Genomic DNA, 21,943 nt, shown 5'->3' on the forward strand with positions numbered 1-21,943 from the left:
TTAGATGAAAGGACAGGTTTCAACATTCAGAATGTGTTTCAACAAAGAATTGGGAAAGCAATTAAATAAAAAAAATATTAAAAAATTACGTTTTGTACAGGTGGATGTAAACAATGGAAGCGAGAACTTAGTTGGCTCTAGGAAGTGAGCATACCTTACTCCGCTATCTGAATTCATGTTGGTATCCTTAGAGATAATCTTTCATAACATGTCTCATTATTGTAATTCTACATTGCCGGCAGTGTCACACAAGTGATGCTAATATTGGTCACTTTTCGTTCATTAACACTAGAAGCACGGAAATTTTGAACCCCCTTGAAGCACAAAGCAGTCTAATTCACTGCTTTCCGTTTCTGACTAAAATATAAAGTAATGGTGACACACTATGAACGTTTCTAATGATATTCACAATGAGTCACATTCACAAGTAAGCCTAGGAAATTATTATTTATAAGGAATAAGTGCATCAATATGATATATTAAAAATATTTATGAATAAAATATGTTCGATATCAGTATTTTTAAAATAATGAAAAAAATAATCAAAGATTACTCTCCACTCTTAGATATTAAATGTTTATTGTAAAAACATATTTCCTGTGATATCTTTCTAAATATCTTCTTAGGAGGAGATAATTACAAAGTCACCTACATTTGGCGCAGATTACTCGCTTTCAGATCTCTGCAGTACATTCCATAAACATACTTTAAAATATTTGAAGCATATCTCAACCGTTTTGCTATTTTATACAATTGTACTTAACATTGACACGTGTGTGTGGAAGGAATTTCATCGTCCTCAAATACACTGTAATTGTCATCAGCGAGATGAACCATCAACTCCTCGGCCAAACGTTAGAGATATCGTCCCTAGTGATTTTATTTCCGTATATGATCCAGGAATTAAAATATGGCAAATCAACCATGTTTAAGAAAACGTACTTTAGTCACCGTCTACACGCACATTTCAGAGTGTGTTTCTTCTCTATTTGATCCGCGATGACTATACCAAACTGTATCTGATTGTAATATGTTATAGTTTCGGGTCTTTCCTTGCTGTCACAGAAAATGACACTGACTTATGCATGGAACTCAACACAGAAACGCCTTTGTTCCGCTTACATTTCTACACAGTTAATGTACTGCCACTCTGATCGCAGTAAACATTACAGTGAATTAGGTCTTTGTTTTCTGGGGGGAAGGAGCACGTAGTGGTGGTGCTTTAGGAAACTTTCTTCAGGTTTGCTTTATTGTCTCAACTAAACTAGTAGAGCTGAACGTTTAGCACTAAAGGACTTTTCAGATGATAAGCGGCATGGCCTTGAGTTGGCTTCACGCGGCGTCCAATTGGCTTTGAGCGGTGTTGACAATTCGCGACAAGCAGTCCGCACGCTGACTTCTCGCGCTACTGCGAATCTTGACAATACCAGAGGCGCTTATTAGAAATATTGTATTAGCACATCAACTGCTCACTTTACGAAGTAGAGAAAAGAATTACGAACACATACGTGAAAACTACATCTTTTTATGTCAACTGGTTGTTATGATACACGCTTTTAAAGGTTTCCATATAAAACAATTAGTAAAACGAGCGATGAGTCCCGCGTCTAATTTCCAGTGGATTTTTCTTCAATTTGGAAATAGAACTCAACTTTTATTACAGAATAATCATGGGTGTAACCAGCAGGTTGTTCTAGGGGTACATTACTTACAATGGGAGGCAAACTTTTCACATATTAAAAGCAGAACAAATTACCTCTTTCACAACATGAAAGCATTTTAATTCACCATACATACATACATACAATACACATATTATATTTTCACAATGCTACCTTATCAAGAGACGGATCTTGACAGCACTGAAGTTAAAACCCGGATTGTAAAAGATGAATCAATAAGCTATTCATAAGAAAACAAATGCTGTTTTTGGCAATCTGTTTATCTGACTTTGTGTTTATGTGGGTTAAAATAGTAAAGGAAAAAAAAAACTTGAAAAAAAATACCAACTCAGATAGGCCCTATTATTATGCAATAATATAGAGACTTTACACAGAAAGGGAAATGAGAATGTAAAGCATATGATTAATTTTAGCTGTTTTAATTAGGTACAAAAACCGTACTGATGATGTTTTCTTTTTTAATTTTCATGTTTTATCATAAACGTCCCTCATTTACATTAACTATTAAATAAGTTTATTAAACATATACCAAACAAACCTCATTTCGGGGTTGGAAATAATTTGGAAAGACAGGGCCCCCTTTTCCCCGGTGGCTACACCCTTGAGAGTAGTAAGCGAGCGAGAACAAAGTACGGGAAGTTCGTAGTATTGGTTTGAAGTTCACTTCCAGATAGATTCTTCCTTATTCGACAGAAAGAAAAGCAGTATGTTTTGTTTATTTTTTCTTTCACGTTTCACTACGTTACATATATGCGACCACTTATTCCCTCTTTTCCCCTCAAGCAGGGATTCAAAAGCACCAAGCGTCTGAATGGTGTCGTAAATTATCGTAACCCAAAACAAACTCGATCATATGGACTTGCTTTCAGACGGATTGTTTTCGTGAGACCTAGACCAAGCCCCAAGAGTGTTATTTGTTATGAAAACTGATAAGGAACAGAGGGGCTATTCGTGTAGGAACGCAATTTCTCTTCTAGCATAAACAGAATTCATCAGTATCTGGGTTGCTTTCTTTCCTGGTAGTTCGTTTGTTCTCCGAAAACTAAAATATACAATGTCTTTTAGTAAACCGAGTGCAAGTGCGGGATTTTCTAAAAAAAAAGTGCTTCGAAGTCAAGCTCGGAGAATTATTCTTTGTATTTACAATTTTTTTAAGAAATACTCATCAGAAGAAGAAAGAAAGAAACTTAACTTTAAAAAGTGTCAAAGCCTAACAGCACAAGCTTGCGGGATAAATCGAGCCACAGTGTCACGAATCTGCGTGGAGGCAAGAAAGATGCCTCCCAGTAATATTCCAGTTTTTCTATCTCCTAAAAAACACAAAGGACCTCCCAAAAGGCTCACAAACCTTAATGACTTTGACAAGGACGTAGTACGCAGGACTGTTTTTGACTTTTATGACCAAGGCGAATTTCCGACTTTGCAAAAAATCACAAATGCTTTGAAAAGTAAGATTTCCTTTACAGGTTCCAAGTCATCCACTTACAGAATACTCCGGGCTTTAGGTTTCAGGTATAAGAAAACAACCGATGGACGTAAGTTTTTAATGGAGAGGAATGATATTGTGGCGGCAAAACTAAAATTTCTTCGGAAGATGCATGAAATTCGGACTTCTGGCGACACAAGACCAATATTTTACTTGGACGAGACTTGGGTAAATCAAAATCATTCGCATAAGTCAGTTTGGCAAGATTCCACAAAAAACGGTGGATTAAAGGTGCCTCCGGGAAAAGGAAGCAGACTTATTGTCTGTCATGTGGGATCTGCAAAAACTGGATTTATACCTGAAAGTAAGTGGATATTTCGGTCTAAATCAACTTCCGACTATCACGAAGAAATGACAAGTGCTACATTTAAGGATTGGTTTTTGAACCGATTTCTAAATTATTTAGAGGAGGGTAGCATTATAATAATGGATAATGCCCCATATCATTCAGTCGTCACAAATAAAATTCCAAATTCATCAACTAGAAAAGATGCCATTGTTGAATGGCTACACCAAAAAGGTGTTGAATTTTCGGCAACAGAAACTAAGGTTGAGCTATTGCAGCGCGTAATGCCGTTCAAAAACCAATCTAAAATGTACGAACTAGACCAACTGGCAAACGAAAACGGACACGAAATAGTAAGGTTACCACCCTATCATTGTCACTACAACCCAATCGAGCTTATATGGGCTCAAGTAAAGAGAGGAGTTGCAACAAGAAATAAGACATTCAAGTTGACAGACGTTGAAAGACTGATAAACGAAGAAATTGATAGCGTAACGCAAAACGACTGGCAATCTTGTGTACAACACACGGACAAATTACAAGAAGATGACTTCATGAAAGAAATAGGACGTGACGAAATTTTGGAACCCATAATAGTAAATTTACAAGACTCAGATTCAGACAATGACGAAATATTAACTGACATAGACGATAGTGAAAGTAGTGGGGAAGACGAGCCTTTAGCAGTTCCACTGGAGTAGATAACAGGTAAGTAATTTAGTTGCTATATATACTTTTAGGATGCACAGTTAAAATTCCAGATATTGCTGGAATAATATTGTTACATTGTGAATAATGTTGCAAATTTATGTGTCATAATCTCAGCTTGAGGAAGAGCGAGAAGGGAAAGGGGAGTCCAGCAATCCGGCAACACCGCGCGAAATATCGCGCAGCATTGGCTACTGCCCGTGATGCTTTACATCTGAAATACACAATAAGAGGTTCAGCAAGTTTCCGTGTGAAGAAGTTATCACATGTCACATTTATTCTTTATTTTAGTAAAAGGATTTACCAAATAGGCACTACAAATTCACCTTACTCTATTCCAAATCCTTGTCTAGAAATGGAAAGCCATTGATGTCGGCAAGTAATCAGATCTTGATGCCAAATTTATAGGATTTATTTGGCATATATTGCAGAATTCGACATCTGACTTTCGTAGAATAGCGCTGCTTGTCAAGAGTCACGTTGTCATGTGCTTTGTAACATTTTATGTAGTTCTCAAAGAATGTATTCCACACTTCTGATGCGGTTGCAAATTTGTCCGTTTGAAGTCTTGGAGATCTTGTCACATTTTCATCAAATCTCAAGTACCGCCTTATTCCACAGAACCTATCTCTATTCATTGTTTTCCTATATTGGCGACCCGGTTGTTCTCTCGAAGACCATAATGGGTATTGCTGACGCACAAGTAGCACTTCGGTAAATAAAAGGGCTCAAATAAGATTGTAGTTCTGAAAGAGGTAATGTCCATGTTGTTGACTTCAGTTGCCTATTTGCTTTGAAAAGCAGTACTACATTCTTCCTCAGACACTAGTCAGTTCTGGAGCTTCGTGAACAATATTCTCCTTAGATATACGGCAAACGTCACCTTGCCCCAAATCCAATTTTGTCCACATTGTTCCATCTGGAGCAAAAAACTGTCACCACTACTGACGTTATCTTCCCATCACTTTCTTCCACTTCTTCCACTTCCTACCAATAAGTATTTTTTTGAAACTTGAACTTACCTGGACAGAACGACGAACCTCTCCAAGAAAAGTTACAAATTGTTTGCAAATCGCTCGTCGGTTTCAATGATGAGAAGTTCATTATGCATCGAGAGGTTCGGGTGTTGTCTCGAAAACCTCACGGACGATCAGACGGTCATCCAGACCATAACGCACACAAACATCACTCATACAAACAACGAAAACACAGTGGATAAAAAACACTATACTTATTTATTAGAACACTATTATATAAGAAATAGCGAAGAGGAATGAACACAACATTGAACACAGAACATGTATAATAATTTTCATCATTGAAATCACACTTTACTCTTTTAAGGCAATGTAGCCCTTTATATATATATATATATATATATATATATATATATATATATATATATATATATATAGATAGATAGATATATGAGATTATAATTCAGATTTCACTACACGTGCTTTTCTCATACCATTGACGCTTGGGGTATTAACACTGGGGAAAAGCTGTTTGGATCGTCCCACGAGGAATCCAGTTGCTGCGCCAAACAATCCTGAAGCGTAAAGATGATTATTCAGCGAAATAAAAAAGTAGAATGCTAATGTTGGAGGGCACGTGTATAACGTTTTAAACGCACAAGGTTTGTGAACCTGGGATTTCACTAGTTGGGGCAAGCCGTAAGAAAACGTCCTTCACCGGCTGATAGCTTATGACCCTTAACCCAAAAGTATACTTGGTTCCCGACGCAACGTGCGTGGTGGCTGCGTACAATACCGGAGTCAAACTCCCTGAGCACCAAAGCTCAAGGTACTGGCTGCAATGGTCGACTGAAAGTGTTGGCAATTCATTCCAAAAATTACTCAGTTAACTCACCTGTAGGCACATACAAACAGAATACGGAAAATAATGTATGTTAATTTTAGTCAACTGCCTACAATGCACGAGACACGGCGATAACTCTGGCGTGAGAAAGTACAGATAAGGAACTGCAAAGCAACGCAATTGGTGCCACTATGGTCACTTGAATACCTGTTCTGGTCTAGTTTGCTCTAATCTATTGCAATGTTTGATAAGCGATTAAAGAAAGCAATTAATTCAGTTCCCAGTATCTTTAGAAAATATACTGTGTATATAATAAGTCAGGATGAAACACTGAAATGGTTTGTCACTAACTGAAATGTTCTCAGCAAAACCAATGTTTTAAATATATATATGAAAACGCGATGAAAGACTTCTTTGTCCAATTGTGTGGGAAAGAAGCAATTCCCACCGAAGAAAGAACTTGCATGCGTCGCACAATAAAGTACAAATCGAAAATAATCACTGTCTTTACGAAATATACAGAGTGTCCACAAAAAATCCTTCTATAACCTGGTAGGAGTTATAGATTGGCACTCGCTAGGGAACGACCTGTTAAGTGCACACGTAAACAGGTTGAGAACTCCCGGCCGTTTAACGAGATTTGAGTAAAATTAGGTTTTCTCACCAAAACTTTAAAACCAGTTAGTTGGCAACACTGTGATATGGTGTGAGACTTACGTGCATAATCGTTGAATGTTTTTTCACCTGAAAAAGGGCTATTTAAAATAGTTAAATACTTGTTCACACCACAACATGATGAGGTTCCTGCGTGAGCAGTATCCAATCCAAGTGTTCCATGAAGAAATAAGATAATCTTGAAGTTTGTAGTCGTTTTCCTTGTGTTCCGTTTCTTTACATGTTGAAACTATGCTGTCTTCCTGTGTTGAGTATCCTCCATGATTCTCCAACGATGAGTTGATGAGGGGAGAAGGGGAGATTTCGCTATTTTTAAACACTGGTGTGAGAAACGAGATATGGTTTAAAACATCTGTATGATAACTTTTTTTTCATTGAAAGGGCGCAAAAAGCGTTTATAGGGCTATTAAAATTCTTACTTTTTAACACTAATAAACACTTTTTAAACACTTGTAAATACTTTTCGTAAAATATTTTAAGTATTCCGTTTCGATCACTTTATTTTGTGTAATATGAAATAAATGTACACACTCAATAACTATTCATGAAAATACCGACTTAAAGAATTATCAAATATCTCAATAAAATTAGTAAATATACTGATATCTGTATTTAAAATATAATAATATGAATAAATATGTAAATAGCAAAAATTTTAAACGTATTAAAATATTAAAATTATTGTCAAAGTTACAATATTACTGTGATATATTGGAAAAAAATATGAGAATCATTGAAAAAGTAAAATGAATGAAAACTAAAAACGTAATAAAATGGCAATATACAGACAAAATAAGATATTCACCTCTATGTGCTTTTTTAAATGTGCCTCGTGTTGTTTGACAGAAAAGAACGAAGAATTGTTTTTCAAAAAAAACTTGAGTGCCAAAGTTGACGTTCATAGTAATTCCAAGAAATAAGCATGATTCCGCATATCAAAGAAAAGATTGTGATTTCGCTGACATGTATGGAGAAAATTCGGCACGCCATAAGATCAAAAATACCATCTGCTCGCCATGAGAAAATCGCGACTTTAATTCGATAATGCTCAATACAACAAATTATTTTATTGTGAAACTGCGTTATTATTAGCTTAGGCCTAGAATAATGCTGGTTGTTCACTTCCAGAAACGTAAACATTTTAGGGTTATCAGAATATGTTGGTATTATCTGCAAAAGAAGTTATTAATAAAGCGTTGAAAACTATACGGTGTTGATCCAAGTTCCTCAAAGGTCTGATTCAAGGAGGTTGACTCACTAGACCAAACATTCCTGAAAATAAATGGTTTTTACGTCATGAATTGACCAAAACCATAGGTGGGAAAATGTGTAATACTTCACGTACTTAAACACAAAATATGCCATCAACACCTGCGAGGCAAAACTAGAAACGTGAAAAGGCCTGCAAACATAGGGACTTATAAAATGTTTATATACGTATCTGAAATATTAACACTAATATTGAGTAAAATACACGTATGTTCCCTGGAACATAACGTACATCTTCCACCTAGAAAAGATGTGTAAACACACAAAATACAAATGCTCTCGTAGCATCGTAAAAGTATGTCTCTATAAGACAAAATACATGTTACCTATTAAAAGAAAAAATGAGATACAAACACAAAAATATAGTCAACGACATTACATCTTTCTGTTCGGTCTGAAACATCCAAATTAAATTCCCTACAAAACAGTTATGTCACTCCACAACAGTTAAGCTTCCTTAGGCATCTTCGCTACAAAATTTTCAAACGGTTTTATTGACACATTAAAATTCAAAGTTATCGAGCATATGAAATAACTGACACAAAATAATTACCATAAATCATTATAGCCTTATGCTGTTGGAAAGAAAGAAAATAAGTGTATTTTTCGGGATCTATATCGAATTCAAATAGTATCTAGGACATACTGTAACTAAAATACAATTTTCTCCAAATTAATATGAAAAATATTACAACGTATCACTATACGAAGACACGTCATATAATTACAATTCATAAACATTAAAATATTCGCTAAAATGTTACTAGACAATAACATATACTGAAAAAATCTAACCTAAGAATGCACATGCTTAGTTACGGGTTACTATAAAGGGAGAAAAGAAATGAAAACTATATCTTGCGTTTGATGGCGAAAATACAGTTAGCTATGGAATATCCAATGGATTAGCCACATCCATTTTTGCAAGAGATCTGCAATTCCAGAAAATATTGCCTCCCTAAAAAATATATTTATTCCCATAAAATGTCCTACCCGAAGAAGTTTCCCTACGGTCGTTCGGTGGTCTAGAGAAGACGAAAAGAATGTTAATTAGAAATTACAAGAAAATATATAAGTTAAACATATTTCCGCATATATATTAATATGAGAGAAAAACGTCCGTTCACCATCAGAATATTTGTTCATATAGTTTCTTCTTGAACAAAAATTTAAGAATAACACTGAACAAGAAATTTAACATTGATTATAAGTGTAAAATTTCATATTCTACTCATGAGATTACATACTAACTTTCAATCCCAAATACAAAAATGTACATATCATTAACAACAAAAAGTTTTCTTATCCTGGGCATTTCGATACATTCCTTTTTTAATTCTAAAAAGAAAATCAAACATTAATTGAGTCATGCGTATGATAATATGTTTTAGAATTTGGGAAGTGGGAAGAGATTTTAAAAAGAATTTTAAAATTTAAAACACAATAAAATATAACACGAGGCCAGAATATCTTCCCACTGGCTGAGGTACGGAAATTTTGCCAAAATTTCAAACCGTTTTTGGTTAAGTACGGTTCCGTTACGTATTTAGAATGCGTTGTAACTAAAATCATAAATTAAAACATCTAAAATGAAAACAAGAAAAAAATATTAACATTAAACTAATAGTAAGTCATTAATAAGGTTTGCAATATTGGTATTCAATTGTGAAGTGCGATACGGAGTAAAGACCAAAAGAGAGAAAAAATCAATCAGCTGTGTGTCGTTCGTTATTCTTCGACATAAACAGGTGGCCGAAAATGCAGCGGCTATCTTATCAAAATAAAGAAAGAAAAACATAATAGCTGCTCTTCGCTGAATAGTTAAAAACTAGAAGCAAAAACGAGTTTAAAACAATGCGTAGTCCTCTTTTCATTTTTTCCGTGTGTCATCAAAACTAAAACAAAAGAAAGAAAAATGAATACATGTTTATCACCTAACATTGAAAGAAAGATAAAACGAATTGCGTGAAAGAAAATTTTGTATCAATATACAAAGTCTTGGTTACTTTTTTTCTGTGATTACTATTTTTGTCTTGGTAACTGCAGTCTGTTTGTTTATTTCTATGACGGTTACCTCTCCGTACAAATCTATGTTTAATGTTGTTACACAAGTTGCGGTTCCTGTCTAGTTTGTGATAACACAGATTACGTGACAAGATTTACTACTCCTTTTATGTCTCTTATTGCCTTTTCGTGTGCGGTCTAGGTTCCATTTAACTTTTGTATTGCTTACAATCTGATCTTCGTATCTTTGCTTATTACAATAACTGTAAACTCGTTTGCAGCTTTTCTCTCTGTGGTTTGTGGTAGTTGTTGTTGTGCGCTAACGACCTCTGTCGTCTACAATCATATGTTCGCAATTGTCACTACTACTACTATTAGGGATGTTATTAGATTCTGAATAAATAAAATCATTGTCAGATTTGTTACGAGGTTGGTTCAGTATACCTGTCTCTGATTGAAATTCAGATTTTTTGCGTTTCCTTTTCATTAGGAGTGTTAGTCTCTAGCTCAGGTTCCAATTCCAATGTTTTGTTTACACTAGGAATATCAGTCACTAACTGAGGCTCAAATTTCGGTGTTACGTATCCAGTAGAAACATCTGACTGTAACTGGGGTTCAAATTCCGATGTTTTGTTTTCGGCGCATTCTGTTCCTTGGTTATTTTCACGAAACACATACCGTAAACCGTCTATCTTTTGACCTAATCCGCACTTTAACTCGACAAAATTTTCTTTATTCTCACCTACTTTTCGTTCTAATCTAGCAAAATTCCCTTCGTATTTATCTGCTTTTTGTTGTAGCAAAGCTCTCTGCAAGATGAGCAAAGTTCTCTCTATCCTCTTTTTTTTTTTAATTTTCAAAAGTCTCTTCAAAAATTAACTTTAGTTTCCGGATTATATCTGCCTCGTTGTATGCCATCTTAAACAAAATGAAATAAACTATCACAAAATCTTATGATTGAAATCACCTGAAAAGGATTTCTTTTCAGATTACTGGTTCTAAGCTGAAAGAGAAATGGTATACTAAAATGTTGATCTTATAAGTATTCGAGCACCAACGGTCTCGATTTGGGTCGGTAGTTCGGGCGTGATTTATCTATAATCGCTCCAGTTCGTGTCGCTGTTCGGGCAGACATTTATTTGTAACCGGCTTGAGTTTGAGGTCCATGTTCGTTCTGCCATTTATTTGTAACTGTTTTAATTTGAGGTCTCTGTATGGGTGAACATTTATTTGTAACCACTCTGTGTAATTTGGTTGCCGTTCGTGGTTCGTCCTCCTACCAATAAGTATTTTTTTGAACTTACCTGGACAGGACGACGAACCTCTCCAAGAAAAGTTACAAATTGTTTGCAAATCGCTCGTCGGTTTCAAAGATGAGATGAGCATTAGGCGCCGAGAGGTTTGGGTGATTTGTCTCGAAAACCTCACGGACGATCAGACGGTCATCCAGACCATAACGCACACAAACATCACTCATACAAATAACGAAAACACACTGGATTAAATAACACTATACTTATTTATTACAACACCATTATATGATAATTCTCATCACTGAAATCACACTTTGCCCTTTTAAGGGAATGTAGCCCTTTATATATATATAAATGAGATTATATTTCAGATTTCACTACAAATGGCACTTGGGGGATTAGCACTGGGTAAAGCTGTCTGGATCGTCCCACGAGGAATCCAGTTGCTGCGCCAAACAATCCTGAAGCGTAAAGTTGATTCTTCAGCAAAATGAAAAAAAGAAGTAGAATGCTAATGTTGGAGGGCGCGTGTACAACGTTTTAATCGCACCAGGTATGTGATCCCGGGACTTCACTAGTTTTGGCTAGCCGTAAGAAAACGACCTTCACCGGTTAAAAGCTTATGCCCCTTAAACCAAAAGCATTCTTGGTTCCCGACGCAACGTGCGTGGTGGCTGCGTACAATACCGGAATCAAACTCCCTGAGCACCAAAGCTCAAGATACTGGCTTCAATGGTAGACTGAAAGTGTTGGCAGTTCATTCCAAAAATTACTCAGTTAACTCACCTGTAGGTACATACAAACAGAATACGGAAATTAATTTATGTTAATTTTAGTCAACTGCCTACAATGCACGAGACACGGCGATAAATCTGGCGTGAGAAAGTACAGATAAGGAACTGCAAAGCAACGCAATTGGTGCCACTATGGTCACTCGAATATATGTTCTGTTCTAGTTTGCTCTAATCTATTGCAATGTTTAATAAGCGATTAAAGAAAGCAATTAATTCAGTTCCCAATAACTATAGAATATATACTGTGCATATAAACGTCACGAAGAAACACTTTAATGGTTTGTCACTAACTGAAATGTTCTCAGCAAAAGCAATGTTTTAAATATATATATGAAAAAGCAATGAAAGACTTCTTTGTCCAATTATGTGGAAAAGAAGCAATTCCCACCGAAGAAAGAACTTATATGCGTCGCAGAATAAAGTACACATCGAAAATAATCACTGTCTTTACGAAATATACAGAGTGTCCACAAAAATTCCTTCTATAACCTGGTAGCGGTTATAACATTATATGCGAATTGAGCTCTAGTAAACGAATTATTATGAAGTAATAATAATAACACTCATAATAAGAGCATGTTTTGCAGTAACACAAGGGAAATGGAGGAGATTCCATGTGAATGCCTCTCAAAGGTAATTGATCATTAATTATTCCATAATGGAACATTTTATAATGGAATGTTAATATAGGTATTGATGTTTAATGTTTATTACATAGTGATGATTTGAATAATTTTACCAATGCTTTAATTATAATTGTATTTTACAACCAAGTTCCTTCTAAGATAGTATTGAGATAAACGTTAAAAAATAATAAAAAAGATTAATAAGATATAGTTTAAAAATAATGTTTTTACTTACTTGTCCAATAATAACCTCTAAATCCTAAGTGACATTTATTCAAATCACATATCTCGTAAGAACCTATTAAAATATTAATAATATTTTGTGTTAAAAAATCTTACAATATACTATTCTACGAGAATGTTTTCACTTAACCTCTAGAGTCCTGAGAATAAGCGGTGTACATTTTGTTTTTGTAACAATCGTTTCAAATATGATCATTGTTAATCATCTGGTGAACAAGATTAGTAATAAGCACAGGTGGGATGTACAGTGGGCCAGAGAAATACGTGAGGTACAAAATGCGTGAGATAGGCAACCCAACTTATGCCTGTTCCAAGATTAATTACGCCTGGTAGTAGCTAGCATAGCAGCGTGAAGTTGCCCCAACTGTTAAAAGCACAATTCATAAAAAGTGTTTTTGTGCAGAAGTGGAGTGAAACGCTGCCTGAAGAAATGACAGAAAGGAGTCTTTGAATATTTGTACTCACAGTAAACCGCTCAACACAAGAAACAATATCCGGACACAAGAGGTACCGAATAAATTATTCCAGTTACGGGACTTAATTAATCTTATAATTAGTCCAATCAGGGAATATAAACAAGTTAACTTACTTCAACCGACTATAGATATATGCATATCAAATAATGTAGGGATGATGGGGCCGCGGTGGCTCAGTGGTAGAGCCTTGACCTTCGGTTCTTGGGTAACGGGTTCGATTCCAGTTCGCGAAATGTGGACTTTATGCTGGACAAACACCGTGCTCGTGGGTATTCTCGGGGTTCTCCCGTTTTCTCCCACTTTCTTCATTCCACCATTTCACTGATCAGTCATCATCACCGCCTCTTTAGCATAAACATGGGACGTAAAACTTAAAGATTTCATTTCGTTTTTTTAAATATACTAATGTTTATGCGGTATATGTAGTAGGTTATTTTCTTAAGTAAACACAACGCCTTGCGCTCAGTTTTGAAACTATTAACAAACGTCCTACATGCAAATCAATTAAAGTATGGATCGATCCTTCGTGGGAAGAACTTAACCTCCAAGGGAAATTTTTGGGTCTAACGTGGCCTAAGCTTTTTGGTTCCGGCGCCACTGATTGATAAGTAATACTACTTCGAAAGAAGAACTTGTCCGATTTAATTATACGTTAAATGAATTTTGAAAATGTTAAATATTGGTATGCGGTAATATATTTGTAGATTTTAAAACTGCAAAATTCTATAAGACTCAAGTGAGTTGGATAATATATCTGTTCTAAGTGTCTTTCCCCTTAGGATGCAAATATGACTGAACGTTTCTGATTTTCACATTGGAACACAACGAGAAAAGGGGGGAATATAGAGTCAATTAACATTATTTTAAAAATGCACGAAATTAACTGATAATTTCAAATGTAGAACCAGTAACAGAATTAACTCTGTAATTCGGTTTCTCCATTCATTTTTCTTCTTTTATTTTCAGGATTAAAACATTGCTGAATTTCTCCACTGGAGATTATCTTCGTTTAGCAGCATCGAACTGGAGCTCAGCCTTGTAAAGAAAACATTTTAAAAAGTGTACAGAGAGAGGGAGAGGATCGAACTAGGGCTAGTAATCTTGAAAAGTACAACGCTAACCATTCACCTAAAGCGTTATTTGCTTTGGCTCGCCTAAATAAAAACCATTTCTGTTCGCTGAAAACAATAGCTTGTTTATAGTCAAATTGAAACACAGGAATATGTAATTGTGTACTCACAAGGCATAATATCATTGTATTCACAATTTTTTACATCAACAATTTATCATTACAATTTTTTAAAAACCAAAATATAAAACTCGTTTATTTTGTATCAAAGAAGGCGTGTATATTACCCCTTTCGTTGGCAAAACGTGAACGAGTTGTGTTAAAAATTCAAATTTGGTTGATTTGCATATTTTAGGAATTAAATCCAAAATTAAGGGTGAAAATGAATTTATTGTTTACAGTAAATGAAATACGATAGGTTGCCGACAAGCAACCATGGCAATTTGAAGTATATTTTCGCCGCGTTACATTTCTCACACTGTTTGTATAAATTTCTTTTGCTGACTATGATCTTATAAAATATCAAGCAATTACGTTCTGATTACGTTGTTCTACAAAAGTATATTTGGAATATACAAATTATATATATATATATATACAGGGTGTTAGCATGTCGAGTCATTATACAATGGCTCACATTGGCCAAGTAAAGGGAAGTGTTCAATATTACAGAATAATACAATCAAGTCTAATTATCCCCATGCCGCAGGCGTCGAAGGACCACCCGTGGGTTACAAGAAATATCTTGCCAAAATTTTACCAAAGATCCGCGGTGGCACCACTTCCGTTTTGACAATTATACTACCAGCGGCAGAGAGGCGACGAAACGCCAATGGACACTACAATTGCTCCTGCAAAATATGTAAAATCGCCTATATGCGTAATTTGTTACATTAAAGTTAGTATAAAAATATTTAAAAAACATTACTTTCCCAGGACAGGCTAGAACCACCACCGTTTCCATTATTAGGCGCGTGCTCTTCCGAGTTGGTCACGAAGGCGATGGGCAGAACGTCGCTTGTTGAGTCATAAATCGTTGAACTATTTCAAATTTAGCTAATCAGAGTGCTTCAGTATCCGTGTATATTCGACAATAGGGGTTTGAGATTAGATAAAATCTGTTCCCCATGTAATTTTATAACAAAATGACGTGCGTCTATTCACTTTATTCCTGGTTCTTCCATATTAACTTTCAAATGATCGGCTACAGTTGTCCTTTAAATTCATACAATAATACGCATTCATCTCAAGATTTTTCACTTCATGATATAGAGGCAGGGTTACGCTTGACCCCGTAGCTCAATTTAGGACCAATTCGTTAGGAAAAATAATATATAAGAATAACCGCACGCAGTTGACTGGCGATTGTTTGTGTTGGTCCATTTGCGCTTCTCCGCGACGAATCGACGGAGGGAGGACCAAAATGAAGTTCTCGCTGCTACGCGCTGGTAGCTTCAATACACTGACTCTAGATATCTCTTTTGAATCGACCAAACCCTGCCGCCACTTGTACACTAGTGGCAGTCCTTCAACGCGTCGCTATAGTGCCGATCAACTTTTACCGGCAAGTGGGCCACTAGGTGTTGGCGAGATTTACGGCATGGGGATGCCTGTACCAATTCATTGGCAGTAACTTAGAGAATGAAACTAATCAACATTTGACCTTATTGGGTTAACAATGTTGCCAACCTGGTACAACGTGTTATGTTTTCAAATAGCAGTAGTCGTCTACACTTTAGCATATAATGACTGCCATCAAAACATTCCTAAATATGTGGCACTGTCTTCCGAGGTTTATGTTGGAATAAATGAATGTTGAGTCCTCCATCGAATACCTTTCTCAATTATTTATCTTTCGAAACATGCAGTTGTTTGATTTATGAACCGTTGTGAGCCGTTAATTGACTTCATATTTGGATGCCTTGTCTTTCGTAAATAAAGCGGAATCCGCCCCGCTTTGGTAACGTTTTGATGTCATCGCTCAGATGCAAACGTGAGGACACTTTGTATCAGGTTGGCAGCACTGACAACCGAATGACGCAAATGCTCATAAGTTTCATTTTCTATTTTAGTGTACTCAGGCATAATTCTATTAGACAGTTTGCTCCTGTAATATTGAATATTTCCATTCACTTTCCCGTAGTGACCCATTATAGGGATTCGACATTTGAACACACTGTATCTCGGAAAAGAAGCAGAATCAGACCCATGTTTGTAGGAACCTTTTTACTTGTTTGTGTGTTACCAATAATATTGTCGCTTTCCGCCATGCATTTATGTTGCACACTGTACATATATATATATATATATATATATATATATATATATATATATATATATATAGTTGACAAAAAAACTAAAACGTTTGGAAATGTGTGAAACTCATACCTAGTATGGTGTGGGGCTTCCAAAACAGCTTGGATCCGACGTGGAATGGAAGTATAGAGCTCTTGAATCGTGATGTGTGGAATTTTGTACCATTGTTCCTCCAAAACATGTTCCAGTTCTTTACAGGATGCGGTGGGGGATAATGAGAATCAACACGCCTTTCTACCTCAGACCATAATGGCTCAATGCTGTTCAGATCTGGTTATTGTTGGTCCCCCGGGAGGTGTAATAGCTACTGGTAATGCTCCTCAAACCATGCTTTCACGGTTTTTGCAGCGTCACAGGCTGCCAAATCATCTTGGTAGATGCCATCGCCATCAGGAAACAATATTTGGGCCATAGGTAGAATCTGGTCAGCCAAAATGGCCTCATTCATCATTCCATGCAGGGTTATGATGAGACCTGCAGAAACAAACGATATCACTGCCCATACTGTAACAGAACCACACCCGCGCTTTGCAGTTGGGAGCAGACAGTCTGTATCATAGGCCTGCGATTGTGTTCTCCATACGTAAACACGGCCGGTTGTTGGAAACAAGGTGAAGGTCGATTCATCGGACCACATTATGTGTTTCCACTTTTCATGAGTCCACGCCTTTTGGTACTTACACCACTGGATACACCTCTTCGCATTTACGGCTGTGACCACCGGCTTGGCTATACCGGCCCTTCCGCGAATTTTGATTTTATGTCGTTCTCGTCGCACTATTTTCTATGAAACCGGGTTCAGTAGGCCGGAATTGAGTTCAGACGAAATTTTAATTGCAGTGTTTTTTTATAGCTCCTACAATGAGTTTAATGACCTCAACAAACAAATTTTAGAGTTAAATATTGTACAAGTACTGATTGTAGACGTGTTGCGGCATAGTATCGTCAAAGGATCCTACCCTGCTCTACCCAAATATGCAGATTTGTGCAATGGCATCGCAGGGGATTCCCCCGGAAAATGTTAGGGTTTCCCGAACTTTTATGATGGAACTTGAGTGGACAAGAGCATGTAAAAGACGTCTCACTGTCTTAAAATAATACTACGTGGCAGGTCAGAACTCATACACCCAGTTTAAAAGATGGCAGATGAGCTAAAAGTCACTTTGCGTGGTTGCGTACCTCCATATAAAGTATGAGTAGGGACGTTGTACAAGAATTCACTGGAATCATCACATCGCTACAGTGTAAAAGTTCGTACAACACAAGCCGTTTGGTAACATAAAATAAATTGCGATTGCTGGTCTCCTTATTTTAATGATATTTAATAATAATAATAATAATAATAATAATAATAATAATAATAATAATAATAATAATAACACAAATTACTGTGCAGTTTCATTTCGATCGTACGTCACATCAATGCGAGTACAGTAGGATACGTCCTTCTTTTCAATCAATGTTCGAAAGTGACGGATGGGAAACAAAACACTTCAGTAACTTACGACATTTGTTGTAAGAAGGGATGATTATTGTGGTCCAAAATTGTATAATGGGACTGCATGCTGAAGAAAGTTGTAGTGAGCAAGGTACAGAGAAGAGTGTTTGCTGAAATGAAAAGAGGCTGGTTGTCAGAACTGTCACTACAAAAGGTGTTCAAAGTTTCGACTCTACACTTCAATGCAGTGATGGCGAAGGGACCAGCAAATGCGTTGAAACACTGTGGGCGTTTCCCTAATGCTCCAGGCACCAGCAACAGTTCGCGCAACCAAATCCTCCTCTGCTTGTACAGGCGTCGCATAGGCTAGTCGTTGATATGGCCCCCGAAAAGATAGGGATCAAGGGGTTAAGGTCTGGTAAGATACTGGTCCTTCTCTGCCGATCTTTTTGTTAAAAAGTTGATTCATTGAGAAATTTTCGCACCTCCGCAACGAAATGTGATGGAGAACTGTCATGCATAAAATACAAGTTTCGTCGAACACCAAGCGGCACAATTTTGTAATAGTTCAGGCAGAAAATTTTCCCAAAACGTGCGACAATTCAAACCGGTCAAGCATTGTAATAGTAGTTACGGTATGAGTTAATTATCAACGGTTCGTCCCTACACATTTACAGAACACCGCTCCCGATATATAGACGAGTTGACATTCCTTGCGGGTTTTATGTGTGTTATTATTATTATTTATCACTGACCCCAAACTCACTTTCTCCAAATTGAAAGAGATTGGAAAAGACAATATTAATTTTGAATTTTATTAACCGAGCTACATATAGAAAGGAACAATCTCGAAACTTCTCTCGTCAGTTTGGTATGTTATGCGTCTGTGTTAGTGAACCTAGCTCGATCTCTACGGCCATATATGATCGAACGGCAGAAGAATTGATCACGTGAGTGCTGGATTTCTGGTAACTGTCTCTATATTTGATTTTCGGGACAATCACCCTTCACCTAAGCACTGTTATAGCTAAGAGCTAATTGGACGATAATTCTGGTCCCGATGCTAGGAGTGAAAACCGATCAGTTATCCAAAAAAAAACTTCAGTGCTGTGCACGAACGCTTAGACGCGAGACCCGTCACAGCCGTCGCTTGGAAAAAGCACCTACGAGCGCGCGTGGTGTGCCTTGTTCTAAAGTGGACTACGTTTTCCATTTATAAGTGCTCCCCTGTACGGGTTCAGCTTTCGCAAGTATATTGTCATTTTGTATAAACGGAAGTAAACCTTTCATTTTAGTATCAGTGATTGTGCAATACTTGTATAAGCTTTAGTGTTATTTGTATTTCCATATTTTTTGATTAACTGATTTTATTTCCATATTTCACAACACCAGAACCACAACGCTCCTGAAGGAGTTGACCGGTCGAAGGTAATAGTGAGTAAATGAAAATGTATCGATAGTGTTGCCACCTTCATTACGTAAAAGCCACTAAAGTAAACGTTTATTTGTCTGTTTGTAATCTTTTGATTTTATTTTTAATGTAGTATACACTATAATAAGTATCATTACATTCTTTACACATTTTAGTTAGGTTTTCTGATTTAATAATCAAGCTAATCTTATTTCATTTTTATGTGTGCCTAGTTCAATGATTTGCACATATTTTCATTTTACGGTTCTTATATTTTTGTCCCCCTTTCTCCCAGCTTCGGATAGGACAAAAATGTAGTTTTTGAAAAAATCGTTCTTCGCCGTGGCAGAGCTGGGATAAATGCGCGAGATAGATACGAGAGAGAGATAGCGATTTGCGAACTCTATAGTGAAGAAAACAAACGTAAACATTATGGATACATTAACAGAATTCTAACCAGGACGGAGACCTTGGTTCTTTCCAACATGGCGACCGTGATAGGATAGAATGCAAATTTCGGATGTAACTGTGCCCGAACATGTTACTGCTTAACTTGTTAAAACTTTATAGTATTTAGAATAGGTATTGCAGATCTTCCGTACGGAAGCTGGAAGTTGACTCACGTAGTTACATGTAGCAGACGATTTTAGATTAATTCACTAGTAAATTGTTCTAACTTGTAAAAAACGACAGTAAGGAAAATAATAAGTAGGCTTTAAATAAAATGAAGTAAATTTAATTACTATAGGAATATCACGAGTATAAGTTTTTTTTTAAAGAAATTAAAATATAACATTTTACTTTTGTTCGCTAAAAATTTCTTCCGTCAATTTTCGATAATACTCAAAGACGAACAAACACCAGTCAGCTGATCGTACTCGAACACATATATACACACAATTTACATTATTTGCACCTTTGGTTTCAAAATTAATTTATGAATATGAAAAATTATTTTTTTGCATGGTGGTAGTTTATAAAGTAATTGTGTTAATTTAAATTTGGTTACAGTTGTAACATTTTAGACTGAAACATTCGTAAAGTGAAACTTAAGTTTTGAAAAAAAAAATGGATAGAAACGAGAGGTTGTTACCGTGCGATATAATAACGTTTTAGTGTTCCATGTTTTTAATACTTATTTATCACATGTGCATTGGATTTGCGTACTTACATTATGTATTGTGAATTTGTTTTTCACAATTTGTATCAATATGGAGACCAGTATTTTAGAACACTTTCAATCATGGTTAAAGGAGTAGTTAGCACTTATTTGGGCAAAAATTGAAAATGAATATTGAAAAAATGAAATGAAATCTTTGAGTTTTACGTCCAATGGTTATGCCGGTTAGGCTAAAGGAGACGGTGATGATGACTAATGAATAAAATGTGGAATGAATGGAGGAAACGGGAGAATCCCGAGGAAAGCCACGCACACGGTGTTTGAACACCACAAAGTTCACTTGGTAGGGGCTGGGATCGAACCCGGGACTCTAAGCACTAGAGGTGAACGCTCTACCATTGAGCCACCGGGGCCTTGAGAAAATGGAAATGAATTATGAACGTTTAGAATGTTTTAAAGTTTAGTTTCGAGTTCCTATTTATGAAAAAAAATAATGACATCGTGAGGACGTTTACTGTAACTATAGGCATAAGTTTCTTTGACATATATGTAGATAAGCATGGACAAACCAATTACGTTACTATTAGAATGTTTGGTTCACCAGATTGAGAAAAAATTCGAAAAACTCGAATATTCGAAAGGACATTACTTTCACCGAGCGAAGATGGCCATTCACATTTGATGTTACGTCAGAAGTGCGCACAGACGGTAGAAGACGGATCATAGGCATAGGTAGACGTACAGAGCAAGATTTGCAATCTATTTTGAAGCAATATCATAAGAAAAGAGACCCAAGGTATAATCAGTACTTGCATGAACAAATTATAAGAAAACTCTAAAGTGAACCCGGAAAGCGTAGGAGATGCGAAGCTAAGAATAAAAAGTTAGCTGATACATCCGCCTTAGATTCAGGCAAGCAGCTGTTCTGCAGGTCAGCACTATTGACTAAATACGGGACCCTAACTAAATGTAAATCATCGAATAGTCGCGCGAATCATAATTTTGAATATATAGATTGTGAAAAATGCTGGGAATTAAAATCTTTGTCGAAAGTAAAACCACAGTATGCCACGGTAGTTATGGTAGATAATTTGTGTCAGAAAGCATATAAAATCTCGCCTTCTACAGAAATACAGTTACCACCGTTAAGTATGAAACAGTCGAACAGCTGTGAAATTAGGCCAATCGAATTTGAATGTTTAGAAAGTAAAAATAGTTTAGTGAGAATCCATGCAGAGCATGTGCTAATTAACGTAACTCTTGTAG

General features: G+C 36.2%; 1 protein-coding gene across 1 annotated transcript; it reads left to right on the top strand.

Annotated features, from left to right (window-relative positions):
* The first annotated feature begins 2,958 nt into the window (after positions 1-2,958).
* On the top strand, positions 2,959-14,295 carry LOC145682135 (uncharacterized). Its single transcript, XM_081753725.1, has 2 exons — positions 2,959-4,050; positions 14,290-14,295. The coding sequence occupies exons 1-2, from the start codon at positions 2,959-2,961 to the stop codon at positions 14,293-14,295; spliced, it is 1,098 nt and encodes a 365-aa protein (XP_081609851.1).
* Positions 14,296-21,943: the final 7,648 nt, after the last annotated feature.

The sequence above is a fragment of the Thermobia domestica genome, chromosome 3 (genome assembly GCF_964235325.1).
Source record: "Thermobia domestica chromosome 3, izTheDome1.hap1.1, whole genome shotgun sequence".
In the NCBI taxonomy this organism is placed as follows: Eukaryota; Metazoa; Arthropoda; class Insecta; order Zygentoma; family Lepismatidae; genus Thermobia; species Thermobia domestica.